Genomic DNA, 23317 nt, shown 5'->3' with positions numbered 1-23317 from the left:
CCTTCCAGGATGCCAGCGGGGACATCGCCGGTGTTTCTCAGTCGTCTGCACAAAAGAGCCCTGCAAGTACACCTGCACCCACTCTGCAGTGACACAATGGGTGGCATCAGGTGTGGGTCTTCATGGTGATCCTCAGGAAAGGGCATTATTGCACAAGCCAGTCAAGAATGGCCAAGACGTGGCAGTAGTGGTGACAATATAATATGTAATATGAGTTGATCAGAAATCAAATATAGGTAAACACCATGACAAACCCTCAAACACCCTTGTGCATCCCTTTCATGCTCACGACACGTTTGCCTTACACTTCCTACTACGCATACGTGATGCATGCCCTGTGGCTGCAGCACAGGTAGTGGCAGGTTGGGTGAGGCTGACCGTGAAAGAGATGCATCAGAGGGTGAGAATGAGATAGAGCCATGAGATTGTATGAGGATTGGATTGAGTGGTAGTGGTGGGATGAATACTGGCGAGGCGAGTAAGTGCAGGTAAGATGAGGATGAGCTTTGAGTGGGTGTGAGGAGTGATGTGATAGGGTAGTGTTGGCAGTGCAGAAGGAGATGTGGGGTGGGGGCAGTGATGTGGCAGACGGAGTGTAGGGGAATGAGTAAGTGTACTCACTTCGGCTGACCTACTTAGGTCATTGAAGCGCCTCCTGCACTGTATGCAGGTGCGTGATATGTTGGTGGTGTAGATGACCTCCTCTGCCATCTCAAGGCAGGCCACTTCCTCTCGTCTGCCGGGGAGAAGATCTCTGTCCTCCCCCTCCTCCTCACCCCATCCAGTAGGACCTGGAGTGAGGCATCATTAAACCTGGGAGCAACCTTCCCCTTGTGCTGCTCCATGCTGTCATTTTGGCTCCGTTCTGAAGCATCAGTCAGTGGAGGACTGCCCCTTTAAATAGGGCTCCTCCAGCTGACAGCCTATGATGCGGGTGCGCAGTCCGCCCGCTGTGCAGCTTTCCAGCGGGAAACCCGGAAGCCAAGTAAGTGGTTTCAATTTACTTGCGATCGCGTGCAGAGCACCCTGAATTCACTGGGCGCGTTACCCACGTGCCCAGTCGACCCCCCGCTGCCAACCCGCCTCCCTCCTAATATCGGGCACTTTGAGTCAGTACAGAACGGGGTTAAATCACAAACGTCAGAAATTGAAATTTGGTTAAGTAAAAAAAAAGGGTAGTCCATGATGGAATCAAAAAGGAGAAAGTGTACTGTCTCTTTAAAAAGCCTGTCCTCATTGTGAGTGCTTTCTTTTCGCTGTTGCGGGCTACAGCCCCTTTTTAGTGCTTGTTATGTGTTTTCCTTTTTTGTGTAATGTAACTAAGATTTTGTTTAGCTGGGAAAATAGTTATTTCCAGCATTTTCACAATTTTTGGAAAGGCGCGCCTGAAGAAGAATGAAACGAAAGAAGATGCTATATTGATAATTTTATCTGTTTTGTTGTGTTTAATTTTGATATTGCTGAATCAAAATTGGAATTATTGAGGTTAACTAACCTATCTAAACCAGAATTTTATTGTGGCCACAGTGAAATTCTGGTTCTTATAAAAAAATGTGAGTGTTTCAAATTCCGGACATGAGATTATCACATTTGAAAAATTAAACTGATTGAAAATGTGTTGAGTATTGGTGGGTGCGAATTGATGTGTAAGGAGTTAATGTGTGTAACTGTAAATCGAAGAACGATATCTTGTTATCTAGTAGAGGACATTAATTTTGATAATTTTGGGATAATCATCTTGGTTGTACTTAAATATGATAGCTATAAGCAAAACTGACAGCACCCCTTTTATCTTGTGATAGGCTGTGGTCAGAAAAGGTGACTGAAAAACAGAAAAGATTAAATAAAGGATATCTCGTATCTCTGCAGTATTGTGTCCAGTTCTGGGCACCACACTTTAGGAAGAATGTGAAGGCCTTGGAGAGGGTGCAGAAAAGATTTACTAGAATGAATCCAGGAATGAGGGGCTTCGGTTATGTGGATGGACTGGAGAAGCTGGGGTTGTTCTCCTTAAGAGCAAAGAAGGTTGAGAGAAGATTTGATAGCGGTTTTCAAAATCATGAAGGATCTGGACAGAGTAGATAGAGAGAAACTGTTCCCATTGGCAGAAGGGTCAAGAACCAGAGGACATAGATTTAAGGTGATTGGCAAAAGAACAAAAGGCAACATGAGGAAAAACTTTTTTACACAATGAGTGCTTATGATCTGGAATGCACTGCCTGAGGGGGTGGCGGAGGCAGATTCAATTGTGGCTTTCAAAAGGGAATTGGATAAGTACTTGAAGGGAAAAAATTTGCAGGGCTATGGGGAAAGGGCGGGGGAGTGGGACTAGCTGGATTGCTCTTGCAGAGAGCCGGCACGAGCTTGACGGGCTGAATGACCTCCTTCCATCCTGTAACCATTCTATGATTCTATCTCCTTGATAGAAAAAGTAGAAAACCTAGAACAGCTAGGGGAGTTGGTTAAGACCATACCCATGAAAAGCATGTGAAAAGGGAAAACTAGAAAGCTATAGTTGTGTTATGGCAAGGACAGCAAATTGTAAAACTTAAATTAGAAACCGAAGGAGACCTCAACAAAAAGTTGATTGAACAAAAATTAGAGGTGGAAAATCAATTAGCTCAGACAACTGCTTATAAGGCAACTTTGGCTGCGTCAGTAGATTACCTTCAAACCGAAGGTGCGAAGAAAGCCAGAAAATTAGAAGCATGTAATGCCGAACTACAACAACAGGAAGGTCAGGATAAAATGTGATAAAAGAAGGTAGATGAGTTAAGTAGTGCCCTACGAGAAGTGCTAAGTGAAAAACAGGACGATCAACACAGTGTAGCAGGTGCAAGAGATCATACCCCCTGTCAAAAGAAAATACTAGAGCTGGAGGAAAGATTAAAATCCAAGATAGACACTCTGAGACAGGAAATAGAATTCTTGAAGAAGCGCTTAGATCACTCTGATCCTACCCTTCCCCAGCATTTCCCTCCCCCCTCCCCCCCCCCCCCCCCCCCCCGCCCCCGAGTGTGGAAGCATAAACAGCTCAGTACCACCCCATGAAAGTCAGGGACAGATATTGCTAGTAGATACTGGCACATCACATACCAAGGTATTGGGGCACACTTGACGAACAATTTGAACTTCAAGGCACAATAGTGCTAGGGGGATTTGGAGGAGGAGGTACGCGGAAGATGGTAGAGATGGAAGTCACAGTAGCGGATGTAAACTCTCGCCACATGGTGGTGTGGACTCAAAACGGCAGGAGACGGAGGATGGTATCTTAGGAGTAGATTGGATGGGAAAGAACAATGTGGTTGTGGACATGGTAAATATGTGTTTATGGCAAGTGGGTGCAGAGTCTCCGCAAAGAGGGCTGCTGATAGGAATAGAAGGTCAATATGATCTGGCAGTATGTCTCCGACACGAACAGAAAGAATTTGATCAACTGCTAAAGACCGCCCCCTGTTGGGCACAACACAAGAATGAGTGTGGCAGAATAGACCAAGTGTACAGATTGACCAGTCAGTGCCAGTATAAATTTGCTTTCACCCTATGGGAGCAACAGTATACCTGGAGCTGTTTACCACAGGGATTGCACAACTCCTCTTCCATTTTCCATCAGATGTTCAAGGGCATCTTGACCAAATTTTCTGACAAATCGGCAATAGTACAGTATCTGGACGATATTTTGTTACATACCGAGACTATGGAACAACATTACAATCTGTTAAAAGAACTGTTAGAAGTGATCACAGTGTGTGGTTTAAAATTAAATCCTATTGGCTGGCGAACCACACTCGCTCAAAGTAGTGAACAGCGGCATTGCAGTGTCAGCTGTTTTGCTCCAAGAACGATATGGTGTTCAGGAGCCTGTGGCATATGCCTCTCAAACACGGTCATCAGTAGAACAGACGTTTGCCACCTGTGAAAAACACGTTTTAACTGTCTACGGGGCCACTAACAAATTTGCCTATATCACCGGATTAGATAAAGTCGTACTTATACCGCCCACATCCCCACTGAGTTGTTACTGTTAGTTGCATTATAAGATTTAACTGGAGGCCGATCCAGTTGGAGCAAGCTGAATTAGCTGCAGTGGCCTATGTCCTCTAGATGGATGTCGGGCAACAAGCCCAGACCATTTTCTCCGACAGCCATTTTACTTGTTTGTTACTGACTGATTATTTACCTTTCTGGGAGAAATGAGGGTTCACCTCAGCGGATGGAAAGCCATTATCCACTGCTGACCTCTTATAAAAAAAACTTTGGAACTGTCCCGAAATCAAACACATTTGGTAGTTATTGTAAAAGTAAAGATAGATAAATTGGTACACCATCAGAATCAAATGATCATCCCCACAGAACTCAGAAAAGAGATTGTCCAATGGACACATACGTCCAGTCGACATCAGAGGGGAAAGAGCTTGGTCCAACAACTGCTTGATAAAGTATTATCTTACATTAATGCTAAATGCTTTAACAATAATTGGAATTTAATCTGCAATGTTTGAAGAATAAAAAGGTTTGAATACGTTTTGCCAAAAGTAATTTTGTTGGGCTAAGTAAATACCTTCTATCTCTATGACAACAATCTAGAAATGTTGGACTAACTAAAACCTAAGATGAGCGAACTGAAGTGCTATCTCCTGACATGAAAGGGTTTTTAAAAATTACATAAAAGCGACATTGAGGTACGCTGGGAATGCTGCATACATCTGATGATATCTGGCTTTGTTTTTTTATTTCTGCAAAGAAGTTAACTCTTTCCAAGGACACCGACATCTGTTTTTAATTCACCAAGCAACAGCTGTTGCATTTTATTTAAAATAATTGTCATAATTTAATTGGATATTTCCCCACGGTGATAGAATGAAATCATGAATTGACAAATTAACCCTTGGCCTCTCAAGAAGAGCCACAATGGATTTTCTGTGTTTCTTTTTAAACAAGGGACCATGGTTTTCAGGCCCGCTTGAGTGTTGATGGTGCAGCATTACCAAGAGCAGATCTTTGACATAAAATGGAAAATTACAATCTTTGCTGGAGAAATGTTGGTGCAGGAAACATCCAGTGGTGTGAATAATTTAAGACCTTATCTGCAGACATTGACAGATATCAAATGTCACAGCATGGTGATGTTTAGGACTAAGACTTAAAACTTGGATTTCGATAATTCAAAATTATGTAGAGAAGGAAAAGCAATCATCAGCCTTGGTCAAAACTCCTCTATACTTGGTTAAGAGTATACCAAGTTGCTTTTCCTCTTTTGAAAACGTTTTGATTTGTTTTGCTTGACCCATTTATTTTCCGAGACAGAGTGCTTTTGGTGGGGGTGGGGGGATGGGGGGAGGATTACTATTGAAGAGAAATTACATGCACTTATGTCTCTTCTGTAAAACCACAAAGCCTGGACATAATTGGTTTCTGAAATTGAAATTGATTAGATAAATTGATATGTGTTGCTGTTCAAGCACTCAAGAAGGGGATAATCAAATTATATTTTAAAATAAAAGGAGTCCAGTCTAAATGGTTCCTGCCCGATGCTGTGTATCAAGGAAGAAAGTATTTTGGGGAGGGGGGGGGAAATAAAATTGTACATTGACAAGTCCTGTCAGTCCAACAATACTGCTCTCGAATTGGAATAATGAAAAGTGGTCCAAGAAGAATTTAAGTAAAATGAACAAAAAAATGTATTTGAATATGGGGCCAGACTGTAAATATTGTATTGGACAGTAACATTCCTCCAGGACTCATGAATGAGATGAAATGGTAATATAATGGGATGTGTAAAATTGGATGAGAGGAAGTGATTGAGAATTAAAGTACAGAAACAGAGAAATTACACCATCAAATGGGAATTTCCCTTAAGTCATCATCCTAGGTGATTATGGATAAATAAATCACCTGGGCATAATTTACTAAAGATATCAGTCTGGAATAAATGTACAATCCAGCGAAAGTCAGGAAGGTGTAGTTGAGAAGAGTTAATTGATAGCTTTCTCTTGGAGATGTTTGTCTCATTGTCCATACTGAAAAATGAGAAAACTGCATTTGATAGCCTGGCCACTATTTGAGAGATCAGGGCCATGCAAGGGGAGATAAGCAAATACCTCCAGACACCTCTCGAACTTTTGATAAGATAACCTGAAAGCCCAAGAATGGCTACAGTGGACACGAAAGATACAAATGTATGTTGCCATTAATTGGAAATGGAGAACAGGATTACAAAACCTACAGCCTGGTGAGCTATTGGAACCACTCTAAACAGAGCAGTTGTTCTTATGGGATTGAATCTTACTGGACCAATGACGTGTGCCATGGAAAATATATTTGGAAATACCATGAGGATAAAGAAACTGGCCAGCAGAAAGTTAATGATATGTTGCACGTGAGGCAACTAGTATGCAGAAACGCATGTTGAAGATGCAATGAAGAACGGGTTTCAGATATGCTCATCAGTTACTTGACAACAGCACGACATGAAATGGTTAATGTGGCTCAGGACAGTGAGAAAACCTTTTAAACAAAGCACTGACACATACTCCATAGAGAAACTGACTAATTAATGAAACAATCAGGAAACACTGGCACCAATCAGAAGGATTGAAATTGAAGTAAAGAGGGACATAGTAATTTGGATTTCCAAAATTCAGGGTTAGGTTCCTTTCAGTTAACAATGAAATTTGGCTAGGGAGAAATAATACTTAGTAAAAATATCCACAAGATGGATATTAGAAAAAGAGAGCTGGAGAATCTTTAAAGTCCATGATTTCTTGATATTATGATACACTGTAGGTTTCAGTGTTAACCAAATGAAACTTAGAAGCAATTTGTATATGTCTATCTGTGCTTATGTAAACCTAATATTGATTAAATGTAAACTCAAGATGATCTTAGGCAAGACCAAGAAGCTAGTTGAGGGATAAAGTGAAAATTGAACCAGAGTGGTTCCACTCAGGTTCAGGAGGAGAACATAAGAAATAGGAGCAGGAGTAGGCCATACAGCCCCTCGACCCTGCTCCGCCTTTCAATAATATCATGGCTGATCTTCTACCTCAACTCCATTTTCCTGCCCTATTCCCATATCCCTTGATTCCCTTAGTGTCCTAAAATCTATCAATCTCAGTCTTGAATATACTCAACGACTGAGCATCCTCAGCCCTCTGGGGCAGAGAATTCCAAAGATTCACAACCCTCTGCGTGAAGAAATTTTTCATCATCTTGGTCCTAAATGGCCAACCTCTTATCTTGAGACTATGACTCCTAGTTCTAGACTCTCTAGCCAGGGGAAACAGCCTCTCAGCATCTACCCTGTTAAGCCCTCTAAGAATTTTATACGTTTCAATGAGATCACCTCTCATTCTTCTAAACTCCAGAGAATATAGGCCCATTCTACTCAATCTCTCAACCCAGCAATCAATCTAGTGAACCTTCGTTGCACCCCTCTAAGGCAAATATATCCTTCCTTAGGTAAGGAGACTAAAACTGTATTCCGTACTTCAGGTGTGGTCTCACCAGAGCCCTATATAATTGCAGCAAGACCTCCTTTCTCTTATACTCCAACCCCCTGCACTAAAGGTTAACATACCACTTGCCTTCCTAATTGCTTGCTGTACCTGCATGTTAACTTTCTGTGATTCGTGTACAAGGACACCGAAATCCCTCTGACGACCAACATTTCTGAGTTTCTCACCTTTTAAAAAATATTCTGCTTTTCTATTCCTCTTAATGTGGATAATTTCACATTTCCCCACGACACTCCATCTGTCACCTTCTCGCCCACTCACTTAACCTGTCTATATCCCTTTGCAGCCTCTATGCATCCTCCTCACAATTTACTTTCCCACCTAGCTTTGTCTCATAAGTAAACTTGGATACATTACACTCGGTCCCCTCATCTAAGTTCATTGATATAGATTGTAAACAGCTGAGACCCAAGCACTGATCCTTGCAGCACCCCACCATTTATAACCTGCCAACCCGAAAATGACCGGTTTATTCCTACTCTCTGTTTTCCGTCCATTAACTAATCCTCAATCCATGCTAATATATTACCCCCAATCCCATGAGCCCTAATCTTTTGTATGGAATCTTATCAAATGCCTTTTGAAAATCAAAATATACTACATCCACTGGTTTCCTTTATCTACCCTGCCGCTTACACCCTCAAAAAACTCACAGCAGAATAGTATAAAGACAGGACATGCTCCCTCCCAAATGTTGGAGCTCTCAAGAGGGGATGGTCGGAAGTCCATTACCACAGGCAGTCGGCAAAGGTCAGGTCTGGTCTGGTCTACCTGGCTTTGCGGTCAGATCAGGTTGTATTGATTGCTTGTTATCAATGTAATCTTTAGACAGTTGTATTATAACTATAGTTTTGTTCAAAGTAGGGTTGAAGACAGCTGTAGAGCAACTCTATTGTAAGACAATCTATTAAACTTGGTGTTTTATAACCACTCCAGCTACAATCAAGCGAAGTTATTGTTGATGGATTAACAACCCATAGTTGCAACAGTAATGGGAGAAATCCGCTAACACGGACGAAACTAGATAATATTGGAAATACACAGGTGAGTCCCCTTCATCAGAACTACTTGAAAGACACTTGCATATGTAACCCTTCTTAAGTCTACAGACCCAAAATGTTGTCACTTGTCTTTTCTAATTGCAGGTGCCAACTGCATTCGCAGTTCTTCAGATTTCCAGTTTTTTTTTCATTTTATTTAACGTTATGAAATTATATAATCGAGTGTCATTTCACCTTTGGCAGAGAAAGAAAAAAATACTTCCTTTCTTGCAGTAATCCAATCCTACACGTGATTAACCATCCTCCCCCCGCCAACAGCCAGCCCTCCAAGAGAAAAAAAACCACCGTCTCATCACGTGACCGGATCGCCTGACGCGTTTGACGTGAATATCTCGCGATCTATTGGTCGGTGGCGTCGATCTCGACCGACGATTGGCTGTTGCCAGCGGAGACCGCCGCGAGACGAAGATCACGTGAAGAGATCACGTTCACTACCGGCGCCGGGTTGGGTCACGGTTGGTGAACGTGTGCCGGACTTTAGTTTGTGAGAACGGAGGCAAGAGGTGCACAATGGTAGAGCAAAATAACAAGACCAGCAATGACTCGACCGTGAATTATTTAACGATGGAAGAGGTGAAAACTCACAACAGCAGCAAGTCCATTTGGCTGGTGCTACACGATAAAGTGTACGATGTCACCAGATTTCTGGAGGAGGTGAGTTTGACGTTTATTATCTATGGCTAGGCCTCGTCCTCATTGTGATAATACACGATTGTAGAAAAACTCCACGGTTTAAAAAAAATCTTACATGTGGAAGGAAAAGCTGTTTGTTCTATTGACTTCTGTCAAGTCGGTTATAAAATTAAGTCGGTTATAAAATTAAGGTTATAAAATATCTCCTTCGTCAGATGAAGGAGATATTCTTCATCTGACGAAGGAGATAATCTCCGAAAGCTTGTGATTTTAAAATAAATTTGTTGGACTATAACCTGGTGTTGTAAGATTCCTTACATTTGTCCACCCCAGTCCATCACCGGCATCTCCACATCATAAAATTAAGAGGGAGATTAATCTCTTGGCCAGTCTGGATATGTACGCGATTTTGGAAAGAAAAGCGTATTTTGTTAATGTTAAAAATTCAAACTGCAGAATATATTTCTTTTAATTGTTATTGGAATTTAAGTTTCAGTTGTAATATCATGGTGCTGCAAAGCGTGATCCACTTTCTTAGTGTATGTAGATATCGTGATACCTCCTTTTAAAGGTTAAGTGATGAACTATTAAAGCTATATATTGTTTTGTACCATTTATTATTGGTATTTGAAATGAAATGTTTTTTCTTGTAGCTGTAAGTGCATGGTAAAGTACAATGTGAAGCACAAATAACTACGTATGGGTATGATCTTGTGGCCATTACAGAAACATGGCTGCAGGGTGACAACGACTGGGAATTAAATATGCCAGGGTATTTAACAATCAGGAAGGACAGGCAGGAAGGAAGGGGAGGTGGGGTGGCTATGTTAATAAAGGAAGGAATCACTAATACAGAGAAATGATATTGGGACAAAGCATCAAGATAATGAAACAGTTTGGGTGGAGATAAGGAATAATAAGGGAAAAAAAACATTAGTGGGCGTAGTATATAGGCCTCCTAATAGTTGCAACTCTGCTGGAAGAAGTATTAATCAGGAGATAGTCGGGGCATGTAATAAGGGAACAGCCATAATTATGGGGGATTTTAATTATCATATTAACTGGACAAATCAAATTGGGCAGAGCAGCCTTGAGGACGAGTTCATTGAGTGCATCAGGGATGGATTTCTTGAGCAGTATGTAACTGATCCGACAAGGGGGCAGGCAACCTTGGACCTGGTCCTGTGTAATGAGTCAGGATTAATTAATAATGTCCTAGTTAAGGATCCCCTTGGAACGAGCGACCACAACATGGTTGAATTCCATATCCAATTAGAGGGTGAGAAGGTTGATTCTCAAACAAGCGTACTGAGCTTGAATAAAGGAGACTATGATGGTATGAGAGCGGAATTGATTAAAGTGGACTGGGAAAATAGATTAAAGGGTAAGACGGTACATGAGCAGTGGTGTTCATTTAGGGAGTTATTTTACAACTTTCAAAATAAATATATTCCACTGAGGAAAAAAGGGTGTAAAAGAAATGACAGCCACCCGTGGCTAAGTAAAGAAATCAAGGATAGTATCCGACTAAAAACAAGGACATATAAGGTAGCCAAACTTAGTGGGAGGATAGAAGATTGGGAATTCTTCAAAAGACAGCAAAAAGTAACTAAAGGATTGATTAAGAAAGGGAAGTTAGATTATGAAAAGAAATTAGCAAAAAATATAAAAACAGATAGCAAGAGTTTCTATAGTTATATAAAAAGAAAAAGGGTGGCTAAGGCAAACATAGGTCCCTTAGAGGATGAGACCGGGAAATTAATGGTGGGAAACATGGAGATGGCAAAAATGCTGAACAAATATTTTGTTTCAGTCTTTACAGTAGAGGACACTAAGAATATCCCAACACTGGACAAACAGGGAACTCTCGGGGGGGGGGGGGGAGGAGCTAAATACGATTAAAATCACTCAAGAGATGGTACTCAGTAAAATAATGGGACTCAAGGCGGATAAATCCCCTGGACCTGATGGCTTCCATCCTAGGGTCTTGAGGGAAGTGGCAGTAGGGATTGTGGATGCTTTGGTGATAGTTTTCCAAAATTCCCTGGACTCAGGAGAGGTCCCGGCAGATTGGAAAACTGCTAATGTAACACCGTTATTTAAAAAGGGTAGTAGGCAGAAGGCTGGAAATTATAGGCCAGTTAGCTTAACATCTGTGGTGGGTAAAATTTTGGAGTCTATTATTAAGGAGACAGTAACGGAACATTTAGATAAGCATAATTTAATAGGACAAAGTCAGCATGGCTTTATGAACGGGAAGTCATGTCTGACAAATTTGCTTGAGTTCTTCGAGGATATAACGTATAGGGTGGATAAAGGGGAACCAGTGGACGTAGTGTATTTAGACTTCCAGAAGGCATTCGACAAGGTGCCACATAAAAGATTATTACTTAAGATAAAAAATCACGGGATTGGGGGTAATATTCTGGCATGGGTGGAGGATTGGTTATCAAACAGGAAGCAGAGAGTTGGGATAAATGGTTCATTTTCGGACTGGCAACCAGTAACCAGTGGTGTTCCACAGGGGTCGGTGCTGGGTCCCCAACTCTTTACAATCTATATTAACGATTTGGAGGAGGGGACCGAGTGCAACATATCAAAATTTGCAGATGATACAAAGATGGGAGGGAAAGTAGAGAGTGAGGAGGACATAAAAAACCTGCAAGGGGATATAGACAGGCTGGGTGAGTGGGCGGAGATTTGGCAGATGCAATATAATATTGGAAAATGTGAGGTTATGCACTTTGGCAGGAAAAATCAGAGAGCAAGTTATTTTCTTAATGGCGAGAGACTGGAAAGTACTGCAGTACAAAGGGATCTGGGGGTCCTAGTGCAAGAAAATCAAAAAGTTGGTATGCAGGTGCAGCAGGTGATCAAGAAAGCCAACGGAATGTTGGCTTTTATTGCTAGGGGGATAGAATATAAAAACAAGGAGGTATTGCTGCAGTTATATAAGGTATTGGTGAGACCGCACCTGGAATACTGCATACAGTTTTGGTCTCCATACTTAAGAAAAGACATACTTGCTCTCGAGGCAGTACAAAGAAGGTTCACTCGGTTAATCCTGGGGATGAGGGGGCGGACATATGAGGAGAGGTTGAGTAGATTGGGACTCTACTCATTGGAGTTCAGAAGAATGAGAGGCGATCTTATTGAAACATATAAAATTGTGAAGGGTCTTGATCGGGTGGATGCAGTAAGGATGTTCCCAAAGATGGGTGAAACTAGAACTAGGGGGCATAATCTTAGAATAAGGGGCTGCTCTTTCCAAACTGAGATGAGGAGAAACTTCTTCACTCAGAGGGTGGTAGGTCTGTGGAATTTGCTGCCCCAGGAAGCTGTGGAAGCTACATCATTAGATAAATTTAAAACAGAAATAGACAGTTTCCTAGAAGTAAAGGGAATTAGGGGTTATGGGGAGCGGGCAGGAAATTGGACATGAAGCTGAGTTCGGATCGGTCAATGCCCTGTGGGTGGCGGAGAGGGCCCAGGGGCTATGTGGCCGGGTCCTGCTCCGACTTCTTGTGTTCTTTAGATTTGTGGTTGGGATCAGATCAGCCATGATCTTATTGAATGGCGGAGCAGGCTCGAGGGGCCGATTGGCCTACTCCTGCTCCAATTTCTTATGTTCTTATGTTCTTATGTAATATGTACTTCATTCACCATGCATTTTAAGGGTGCAAGAAAAAACATCTACTGTATTTCAAATACCAACTCAATTTGTAGCTTTTATTTTGTTTCTCTTATGGTTGTAATGTTTTTATATGAAGGGGATGAGACCTATTTGTTATCTTTAATTTTTAAACATTGGATGTTTGTTCTAGTGATTATTGGAAATATGAAATTATGCAGTGAAAAGTGATATTTTATGATGTGATATCTGTACTCTAACTACAGCTTCACACTTAGATATGTGATTTCTCACTTCATTCTAGAAAACAATCTGGTGGTTTGCTTCGTCTACAATTCATACAGCTTTAATTGGAATTTATCAGTTTTAAAAAATTTTAGAACCCAATTCCAAAGTATAGTTAGAATTAATGAACTTCCAATCCACTTAATCTCCTTTATATGTGTGCATATATTTTTCTAAATTTATGTTATGAAAGCTAGAAAAACAGTTCACTTCTATTGGACCCGATTTTTAAAAATTCATTCTTGGGATTTGGGCGTTGCTAGGAAAGCCAGCATTTATTACCCGTCCCTAGTTGCTGTTGAGAAGGTAGTGGTGAGCCTTCTTGAACTGTAGTCCATGTGGTGAAGGTACTCCCACAACACTGTTAGGTAGAGAGTTCCAGGATTTTGACCCTGTGACAATATATGTCCAACTCGGGATGGTATGTTGCTTGGAAGGGAGCTTGGAGATGATGGTGTTCCCATGCACCTGCTGCCTTTGTCCTTCTAGGTGGTGGAGGTCGTGGGTTTGGGAGGTGCTGTCAGAGAAGCCATGGTAAGTTCCTGCAGTGCATCCTGTAGATAGTATACACTACAGCCATAGTGTGCCAGTGGGGGAGGAAGTGGATGTTTGAAATGGCGGATGGGCTGCTGATAAGTGGACTGCTTTGTCCTGGATGGTGTCGAGCTTCTCGAATGTTGTTGTAGCTGCACCCATCCAGTCAAGTGGAGAGTATTCAATCACACTCCTGCCTTGTGCCTCACAGCTGGTGGAGAAGCTTTGCAGCGTCAGAAGGTGAGCCACTCATAGAAATCATAGAAAATTTACGGCACAGAAGGCGGGCATTCGGCCCATCGTGTCTGTGCCGGCCGAAAATGAGCACCCAGCTTAATCCCATTTTGTAGCACTAGGTCCATAGTCACGGCACTTCAAGTGCGCATCCAGGTACTTTTTGAAATGAGTTGAGGGTTTCTGGCTCTACCACCCTTTCAGTCAGTGAGTTCCCGACCACTACCACCCTCTAGGTGAAAAAAACTTTCCTCCGCTCTCCTCTAATCCTTCTACCAATCACTTTAAATCTATGGCCCCTGGTTATTGACCTCTCTGCAAGGGGAATTGGTCCCTTATAATTTTGTACATCTCAAATTAAATCACCCCTCAGCCTCCTTTGTTCCAAAGAGAACAACCCCAGCCTATTCAATCTTTCCTCATAGCTAAAATTCTCCAGTCCTGGCAACATCCTCGTAAGTCTCCTCTGTACCCTCTCTGGTGCAATTACATCCCTCCTGTAATGTGGTGACCAGAACTGTACACAGTACTCAAGCAGTACCTAACCAGAGTTTTATACCGTTCCAGCATAACTACTTGTATTCTATGCCTCCGCTAATAAAGGAAAGTATTCCATATGTCTTCCTAACCACCTTATCTACCTGTCCTGCTGCCTTCAGGGATCAGTGGACATGCACTTCAAGGTGTCTCACTTCCTCTACATCTCTCAGTATCCTCCCATTTATTGTATATTCCCTTGCCTTGTGTGCCCTCCCCAAATACATTACCTCACACTTCTCCGGATTGAATTCCATTTGCCACTTTTCAGCCCACCTGACCAGTGCATTGATATCTTCACGCAGTCTATAGCTTTCCTTCTCACTATCAACCACATGACCAATTTTAGTATCATCTGCAAACTTCTTAATCATGCCCCCTACATTTAAGTCCAAATCATTAATATATATCACAAAAGCAAGGGACCCCACTGGAAACAGTCTTCCAGTCACAAAAACACCCATCAACCATTACCCTTTGCTTCCTGCCATTGAGTCAATATTGGATCCAACTTGCCACTCTCCCTTGGATCTCATGGGCTTGTACTTTTTTGACCAGTCTGCCATGTGGGACCTTGTCAAAAGCCTTGCTAAAATCCATGTTGACTGTATCAAATATACTACCCTCCTTGTTACCTCCTCAAAAAATTCAGTAAAGTTAGTCAGACACGACCTTCCCTTAACAAATCCATGCTAACTGTCCTTGATTGCTCCGTGCCTTTCTAAGTGACGGTTTATCCTGTCCCTCAGAATTGATTCCAATAATTTGCCCACCACCGAGGTTAGGCTGACTGGCCTGTAGTTACTCGGTCTGTCCCTCGCTCCCTTTTTAAACAATGGTACAGTGTTAGCAGTCCGCCAGTCCTCCAGCACCACGCCTGTATCCAGTGAGGATTGGAAAATGATGGTCAGAACCTCCACTATTTCCTCCCTTACTTCTTTTAACAGCCTGGGATACATTTCATCCGGCCCTGGTGATTTATCTACTTTACACCCTTGTTCAAAAGAGGGTGCAAAGATAAACCCAGCAATTGTAGGCCAGTCAGTTTAACCTCGGTTGTGGGGAAACTTTTGGAAATGATAATCCGGGACAGAATTAACAGTCACTTGGACGAGTGTGGATTTATTGGGGAAAGCCAGCACGGATTTGTTAAAGGCAAATCGTGTTTAACTAATTTGATAGAGTTTTTTGATGAGGTAACAGAGAGGGTAGATGAGGGCAATGCAGTTGATGTGGTGTATATGGATTTTCAAAAAGCGTTTGATAGAGTGCCACGTGGTAGGCTTGCTATTAAGAATGCGGCCCATGAAATAATGGGGGCAGTAGCAATGTGGATACAGAATTGACTAAATGACAGGAAACAGAGAGTAATGGTAGTTTTTCGGACTGGAGGGAGGTGTGCAGTGTTCCCCAGGGGTCGGTGATGGGACCGCTGCTTTTTTTGATATATATTAATGACCCAAAAGTTAAAATTCTAAATTGGGGAAAGGCCAATTTTGATCGTATTAGACAGGAACTTTCAGAAGTTGATTGGGAGAGTCTGTTGGCAGGCAAAGGGACGTCTGGTAAGTGGGAGGCTTTCAAAAGTGTGTTAACCAGGGTTCAGGGTAAGCACATTCCTTATAAAGCGAAGGGCAAGGCTGGTAGAAGTAGGGAACCTTGGAAGACTCGGGAGATTGAGGCATATGACATGCACAGGCAGCTGGGATCAAGTGGATCCCTTGAAGAGTATAGAGATTGCCGGAGTAGAGTTAAGAGAGAAATCAGGAGGGCAAAAAGGGGACATGAGATTGCTTTGGCAGATAAGGCAAAGGAGAATCCAAAGAGCTTCTACAAATACATAAAGGGCAAGAGTAACTAGGGAGAGAGTAGGGCCTCTTAAGGATCAACAAGGTCATCTATGTGCGGAACCACAAGAGATGGATGAGATCCTAAATGAATATTTCACATCGGTATTTACGGTTGAGAAAGGCATGGATGTTAGGGAACTTGGGGAAATAAATAGTGATGTCTTGAGGAGTGTACATATTACAGAGAGGGAGGTGCTGGAAGTCTTAACGCGCATCAAGGTAGATAAATCTCCGGGACCTGATGAAATGTATCCCAGGACATTATGGGAGGTTAGGGAGGAAATTGCGGGTCCCCTAGCAGAGATATTTGAATCATCCACCGCTACAGGAGAGGTGCCTGAAGATTGGAGGGTAGCAAATGTTGTGCCTTTGTTTCAGAAGGGCGGCAGGGAAAAGCCTGGGAACTACAGACCGGTGAGCCTGACATCTGTAGTGGGTAAGTTGTTAGAGGGTATTCTGAGACAGGATCTACAGGCATTTGGAGAGGCAGGGACTAATTAGGAACAGTCAGCATGGTTTTGTGAGAGGAAAATCATGTCTCACGAATTTGATTGAGTTTTTTGAAGGGGTAACCAAGAAGATAGATGAGGGCTGTGCAGTAGACGTGGTCTACATGGACTTCAGCAAAGCCTTTGACAAGGTACCGTATGGTAGGTTGTTACATAAGGTTAAATCTCATGGGATCCAAGGTGAGGTAGCCAATTGGATACAAAATTGGCTTGAAGACAGAGGGTGGTTGTGGAGGGTTGTTTTTCAAACTGGATGCCTGTGTCCAGCGGTGTGCCTCAGGGATCGGTGCTGGGTCCGCTGTTATTTGTTATTTATATTAATGATTTGGATGAGAATTTAGGAGGCATGGTTAGTAAGTTTGCAGATGACACCAAGATTGGTGGCATTGTGGACAGTGAAGAAGGTTATCGAGGATTGCAACGGGATCTTGATAAATTGGGCCGATGAATGGCAGATGGAGTTTAATTTAGATAAATGTGAGGTGATGCATTTTGGTAGATCGAATCGGGCCAGGACCTACTCCGTTAATGGTAGGGCGTTGGGGGGAGTTATAGAACAAAGAGATCTAGGTGTACAGGTTCATAGCTCCTTGAAAGTGGAGTCACAGGTGGATAGGGTGGTGAAGAAGGCATTCGGCATGCTTGGTTTCATTGGTCAGAACATTGAATACAGGAGTTGGGATGTCTTGTTGAAGTTGTACAGGGCATTGGTGAGGCCACACTTGGAATACTGTGTACAGTTCTGGTCACCCTATTATAGAAAGGATATTATTAAACTAGAAAGAGTGCAGAAAAGATTTACTAGGATGCTACCGGGACTTGATGGTTTGACTTACAGGGAGAGGTTAGACAGACTGGGACTTTTTTCCCTGGAGAGTAGGAGGTTAAGGGGTGATCTTATAGAAGTCTATAAAATAATGAGGGGCATAGATAAGGTAGATAGTCAAAATCTTTTCCCAAAGGTAGGGGAGTCTATAACGAGGGGGCATAGATTTAAGGTGAGAGGGGAGAGATACAAAAGGGTCCAGAGGGGCACTTTTTTCACTCAAAGGGTGGTGAGTGTCTGGAACGAGCTGCCAGAGGCAGTAGTAGAGGCGGGTACAATTTTGTCTTTTAAAAAGCATTTGGACAGTTACATGGGTAAGATGGGTATAGAGGGATATGGGCCAAGTGCAGGCAATTGGGACTAGCTTAGTGGTATAAACTGGGCGACATGGACATGTTGGGCCAAAGGGCCTGTTTCCATGTTGTAACTTCTATGATTCTTGGACTTGGGAGTACAGGGCACAATTTCAAAATTTGCAGATGACACAAAACTTAGAAGGATGGTGAACAGTGAGGGGGATAGTGATAGACTTCAAGAGGACACAGACACTCTGGTGGCATGGGTGGACACGTGGCAGATGAAGTTTAATGCGGAAGAATGCGAGGTGATTCATTTTGGTAGGAAAAATTAGAAGAGGCAATATAAACTAGAGGGCACAATTCTAAAAGGGTAGAGGAACAGAGGGATCTGTGGATATATATGCACAAACCGTTGAAGGTGGCAGGGCAGGTTGAGAACGTGGTTAAAAAAGCATAAGGGGTCCTGGGCTTTATAAATAGAGGCATAGAATACAAAAGCAAGGATGTCATGATGAACCTTTTATAAAACATTGGTTCAGCCACAACTGGAGTACTGTGTCCAGTTCTGGGCACTGCCCTTTAGGAAAGATGTGAAGGCCTCAGAGGGTTTTTTTTTATTCGTTCATGGGATGTGGGCGTCGCTGGCAAGGCCGGCATTTATTGCCCATCCCTAATTGCCCTTGAGAAGGTGGTGGTGAGCCGCCTTCTTGAACCGCTGCAGTCCGTGTGGTGACTGTTCTCCCACAGTGCTGTTAGGAAGGGAGTTCCAGGATTTTGACCCAGCGACAATGAAGGAACGGCGACATATTTCCAAGTCGGGATGGTGTGTGACTTGGAGGGGAACGTGCAGGTAGTGTTGTTCCCATGTGTCTGCTGCTATTGTCCTTCAAGGTGGTAGAGGTTGCGGGTTTGGGAGGTGCTGTCGAAGAAGCCTTGGCGAGTTGCTGCAGTGCATCCTATGGATGGTACACACTGCAGCCACTGTGCGCCGGTGGTGAAGGGAGTGAATATTTAGGGTGGTGGATGGGGTGCCAATCAAGCGGGCTGCTTTATCTTGGATGGTGTTGAGCTTCTTGAGTGTTGTTGGAGCTGCACTCATCCAAGCAAGTGGAGAGTATTCCATCACACTTCTGACTTGTGCCTTGTAGATGGTGGAAATGCTTTGGGGAGTCAGGAGGTGAGTCACTCGCCGCAGAATACCCAGCCTCCGACCTGCTCTTGTAGCCACAGTATTTATATTGCTGGTCCAGTTAAGTTTCTGGTCAATGGTGACCCCCAGGATGTTGATGGTGGGGGATTCGGCGATGGTAATGCCGTTGAATGTCAAGGGGAGGTGGTTAGACACTCTCTTGTTGGAGATGGTCATTGCCTGGCAGTAATCTGGCGCAAATGTTACTTGCCACTTATCAGCCCAAGCCTGGATGTTGTCCAGGTCTTGCTGCATGCGGGCTCGGACTGCTTCATTATCTGAGGGGTTGCGAATGGAACTGAACACTGTGCAGTCATCAGCGAACATCCCCATTTCTGACCTTATGATGGAGGGAAGTTCATTGATGGAGCAGCTGAAGATGGTTGGGCCAAGGACACGGCCCTGAGGAACTCCTGCAGCAATGCCCAGGGGCTGAGATGATTGGCCTCCAACAACCACTACCATCTTCCTTTGTGCTTGGTATGACTCCAGCCACTGGAGAGTTTTCCCCCTGATTCCCATTGACTTCAATTTTACGAGGGCTCCTTAGTGCCACACTCTGTCAAATGCTGCCTTGATGTCAAGGGCAGTCGCTCTCACCTCTGGAATTCAGCTCTTTTGTCCATGTTTGGACCAAGGCTGTAATGAGGTCTGGAGCCGAGTGGTCCTGGCGGAACCCAAACTGAGCATCGGTGAGCAGGTTATTGGTGAGTAAGTGCCGCTTGATAGCACATTTGATGACACCTTCCATCACTTTGCTGATGAGTGAGAGTAGACTGATAGGGCGGTAATTGACCGGATTGGATTTGTCCTTTTTGTGGACAGGACATACCTGGGCAATTTTCCACATTGTCGGGTAGATGCCAGTGTTGTAGCTGTACTGGAACAGCTTGGCTAGAGGCGCAGCTAGTTCTGGAGCACAGGTCTTCAGCACTACAGCTGGGATGTTGTCGGGGCCCATAGCCTTTGCTGTATCCAGTGCACTCAGCCGTTTCTTGATATCACGTGGAGTGAATCGAATTGGCTGAAGACTGTGATGGTGGGGATATCGGGAGGAGGCCGAGATGGATCATCCACTCGGCACTTCTGGCTGAAGATGGTTGCAAACGCTTCAGCCTTGTCTTTTGCACTCACGTGCTGGACTCCGCCATCATTGAGGATGGGAATGTTTACAGAGCCTCCTCCTCCCGTTAGTTGTTTAATTGTCCACCACCATTCACGACTGGATGTGGCAGGACTGCAGAGCTTTGATCTGATCCGTTGGTTGTGGAATCGCTTAGCTCTGTCTATAGCATGCTGCTTCTGCTGTTTAGCTTGCATGTAGTCCTGAGTTGTAGCTTCACCAGGTTGGCACCTCATTTTTAGGTACGCCTTGTGCTGCTCCTGGCATGCTCTTCTACACTCCTCATTGAACCAGGGTTGATCCCCTGGCTTGTTGGTAATGGTAGAGTGAGGAATTATGCTGGGCCAAGAGGTTACAGATTGTGCTGGAATACAATTCTGCTGCTGCTGATGGCCCACAGTGCCTCATGGATGCCCAGTTTTGAGCTGCTAGATCTGTTCTGAATCTATCCCATTTAGCACGGTGGTCGTGCCACACAACATGTTGGATGGTGTCCTCAGTGCGAAGACGGGACTTCATCTCCACGAGGACTGTGCGGTGGTCACTCCTACCAATACTGTCATGGACAGATGCATTTGCGACAGGTAGATTGGTGAGGACGAGGTCAAGTAAGTTTTTCCCTCGTGTTGGTTCGCTCACCACCTGCCGCAGGCCCAGTCTGGCAGCTATGTCCTTCAGGACTCGGCCAGCTCGGTCAGTAGTGGTGCTACCGAGCCACTCTTGGTGATGGACATTGAAGTCCCCCACCCAGAGTACATTTTGTGCCCTTGCTACCCTCAGTGCTTCCTCCAACATGAAGGAGGACAGATTCATCAGCTGAGGGAGGACGGTAGGTGGTAATCAGCAGGAGGTTTCCTTGCCCATGTTTGACCTGATGCCATGAGATTTCATGGGGTCCAGAGTCAATGTTAAGGATACCCGGGGATGGCGATGGAAGAGTCTGGGACGTTGGCTGAAAGGTATGATTCTGTGAGTATGGCTATGTCAGGCTGTTGCTTGACTGGTCTGTGGGACAACTCTCCCAATTTTGGCACAAGTCCCCAGATGTTAGTGAGGAGGACCTTGCAGGGTCGACTGGGCTTTGTTTGCCTTTGTCATGTCCGGTGCCTAGTGTTCCGATGCCAGGTGGTCCGTCCGGTTTTATTCTTACTATGACTTTTCGTAGCGAGATTTTACAACTGAGTGGCTTGCTAGGCCATTTCAGAGGGCAATTAAGAATCAACCACATTGCTGTGGGTCTGGAGTCACATTTCGGCCAGACCGGGTAAGGACGGCAGGTTTCCTTCCCTGAAGGACATTAGTGAACTAGATGGTTTTTTACGACAGTCTGGTAGTTTCATGGCGACCATTGCTGACACTAGTATTTTAATTCCAGATTTTATTTAATTGAATTTAAATTCGCCAGCTGCCGTGGCAGGATTTGAACTCATGACGCTGGAATATTAGTCCAGGCCTCTGGATTACTAGTCCAGTAACATAACCACTATGCTACCGTACCCATGCAGAGTGCAGAGGAGATTTACTAGAATGATTCCAGGGATGAGGGACTTAAATTATGTGGATTGACCGGAGAAGCTGGGATTGTTCTCCATGGAACAGAGAAGGTTGTGAGGAGATTTGATGGAGGTATTCAAAATCATGAAGGGCCTAGACAGAGTAGATAGAGAGAAATTGTTCCCTTTGGCGGAAGGGTCAAGAACCAGAAGGCATAGATTTAAGGTGATTGGCAAAAGAACCAAAGGTGACATGAGGAAAACTTTTTTTACATAGTGAGTGGTTAGGATCTGGAATGCACTGCCCGAGGGGGTGGTGGAGGCAGATTCAATCATGGCCTTCAAACGGGAACTGGATAAGTACTTGAAACTAAAAAAATGTGCAAGGCTGCGGGGATAGGGCGGGGCAGTGGGACTAGCTGGATTGCTCATGCATGGAGCCGGTGCGGACTCGATGGGCCGAAAGGCCTCTTACCGTGCTGTAATCTTCTATGATTTCAGAGATGCTTATCCCCTTAATACTTCCTCTCTCACTAAGTTTATCCCATCCAATATTTCACACTGCTCCTTCTCAACTACAACGTCTACATCGACCCTCTTTGTGAAGACAGACGCTAAGTATTCATTAAGAACCATACTAACTCGATATCATCATTTTATTTATTTACAAAATAGATAGAAATGAGGAAGGCCATTCATCTTGCCCATCTGGAAAGAAAGAATATAGTACCCTTATCATGGCAATCAACTGTTTCTTAAACTACTTCAAACATTTAACCTCCATTACTGTACCTGGAAGTCAATTCCATGTGAGACTTAAATTCAGTCATGATTCCATACTGTTGCTTTCTGTTGCTGGCATCCAAAATCACATCATCTGAAAGTCCCAAAGAGCTGCTAATTTTTTTTTTGGGATCTGAACCTATATGAATCATGATACATGCTTTTAATTTTGAAAATTAAATGAGGGAAATTTGTTTCTTTCCTAAGTTCCAATAATTTTTATGGTGTACGTTGCATTGGAAGGTAAACTCAAGTCACCCCACTTTTTTTCATGAAATGTAAATCAAAATGGTAAACATTTATAATGTTTTAAGTACAACATTCTATTCAGTAAGATCTACACAATTGTAGAACACGTACAATTGTTAGGCAATCTTACTAGTAGAGTCTTGTACATCTTACTATAGTTAGACATTGAAGTTGCGAAAGTTTTTGAAATTGATTGACATGGCAGTTCCACATTATGCAAATAATTATGTACAGTGCACCTAAGTGCTGTTAAACATTAGGTGGTGGAACTGCTAGTTCTCATCTTCGTGTTTAAATCCCTTCAAGGCCCTGCTCCTCATTCAGCCCTACAACCCTCCAAAAACGTTGTGTTCCTGCAACTCTGGACTCTTGTATATCCCCCACTATTGGCGGCCATGACTTCAGCCGTCTCTGCTCCAACATCTGGAATTCCTTCCCTAAACCTGTCAGCCTCCCTCTCTGTGTTTGAGACCCTCCTTACAACCTACCTCTTTGACCAAGCTTTTAGTGACCTGTCCAAATAGCTCCTCCTTTTGGCTCATTGTCAATTTTTGTCTCATTCGC

The 23317-nt window shown here is 43.5% G+C and overlaps 1 protein-coding gene across 2 annotated transcripts in view; it reads left to right on the top strand.

Annotated features, from left to right (window-relative positions):
• The first annotated feature begins 8977 nt into the window (after positions 1–8977).
• cyb5b (cytochrome b5 type B) overlaps positions 8978–23317 on the top strand; it is a 60939-nt gene continuing 46599 nt past the window's right edge. For both annotated transcript variants that reach the window (XR_010965975.1, XM_067998074.1), the window contains exon 1: positions 8978–9232. Coding sequence is in view for 1 of the 2 variants with exons in the window: in XM_067998074.1 (XP_067854175.1) it covers positions 9089–9232 (144 nt within the window). In the remaining variant the exon portion in view is untranslated. The remainder of the gene's footprint in view (positions 9233–23317) is intronic.

The sequence above is a fragment of the Heptranchias perlo genome, chromosome 16, assembly GCF_035084215.1.
Source record: "Heptranchias perlo isolate sHepPer1 chromosome 16, sHepPer1.hap1, whole genome shotgun sequence".
Classification (NCBI taxonomy): Eukaryota; Metazoa; Chordata; class Chondrichthyes; order Hexanchiformes; family Hexanchidae; genus Heptranchias; species Heptranchias perlo.
This window is presented reverse-complemented; position numbering and strand designations above follow the sequence as displayed.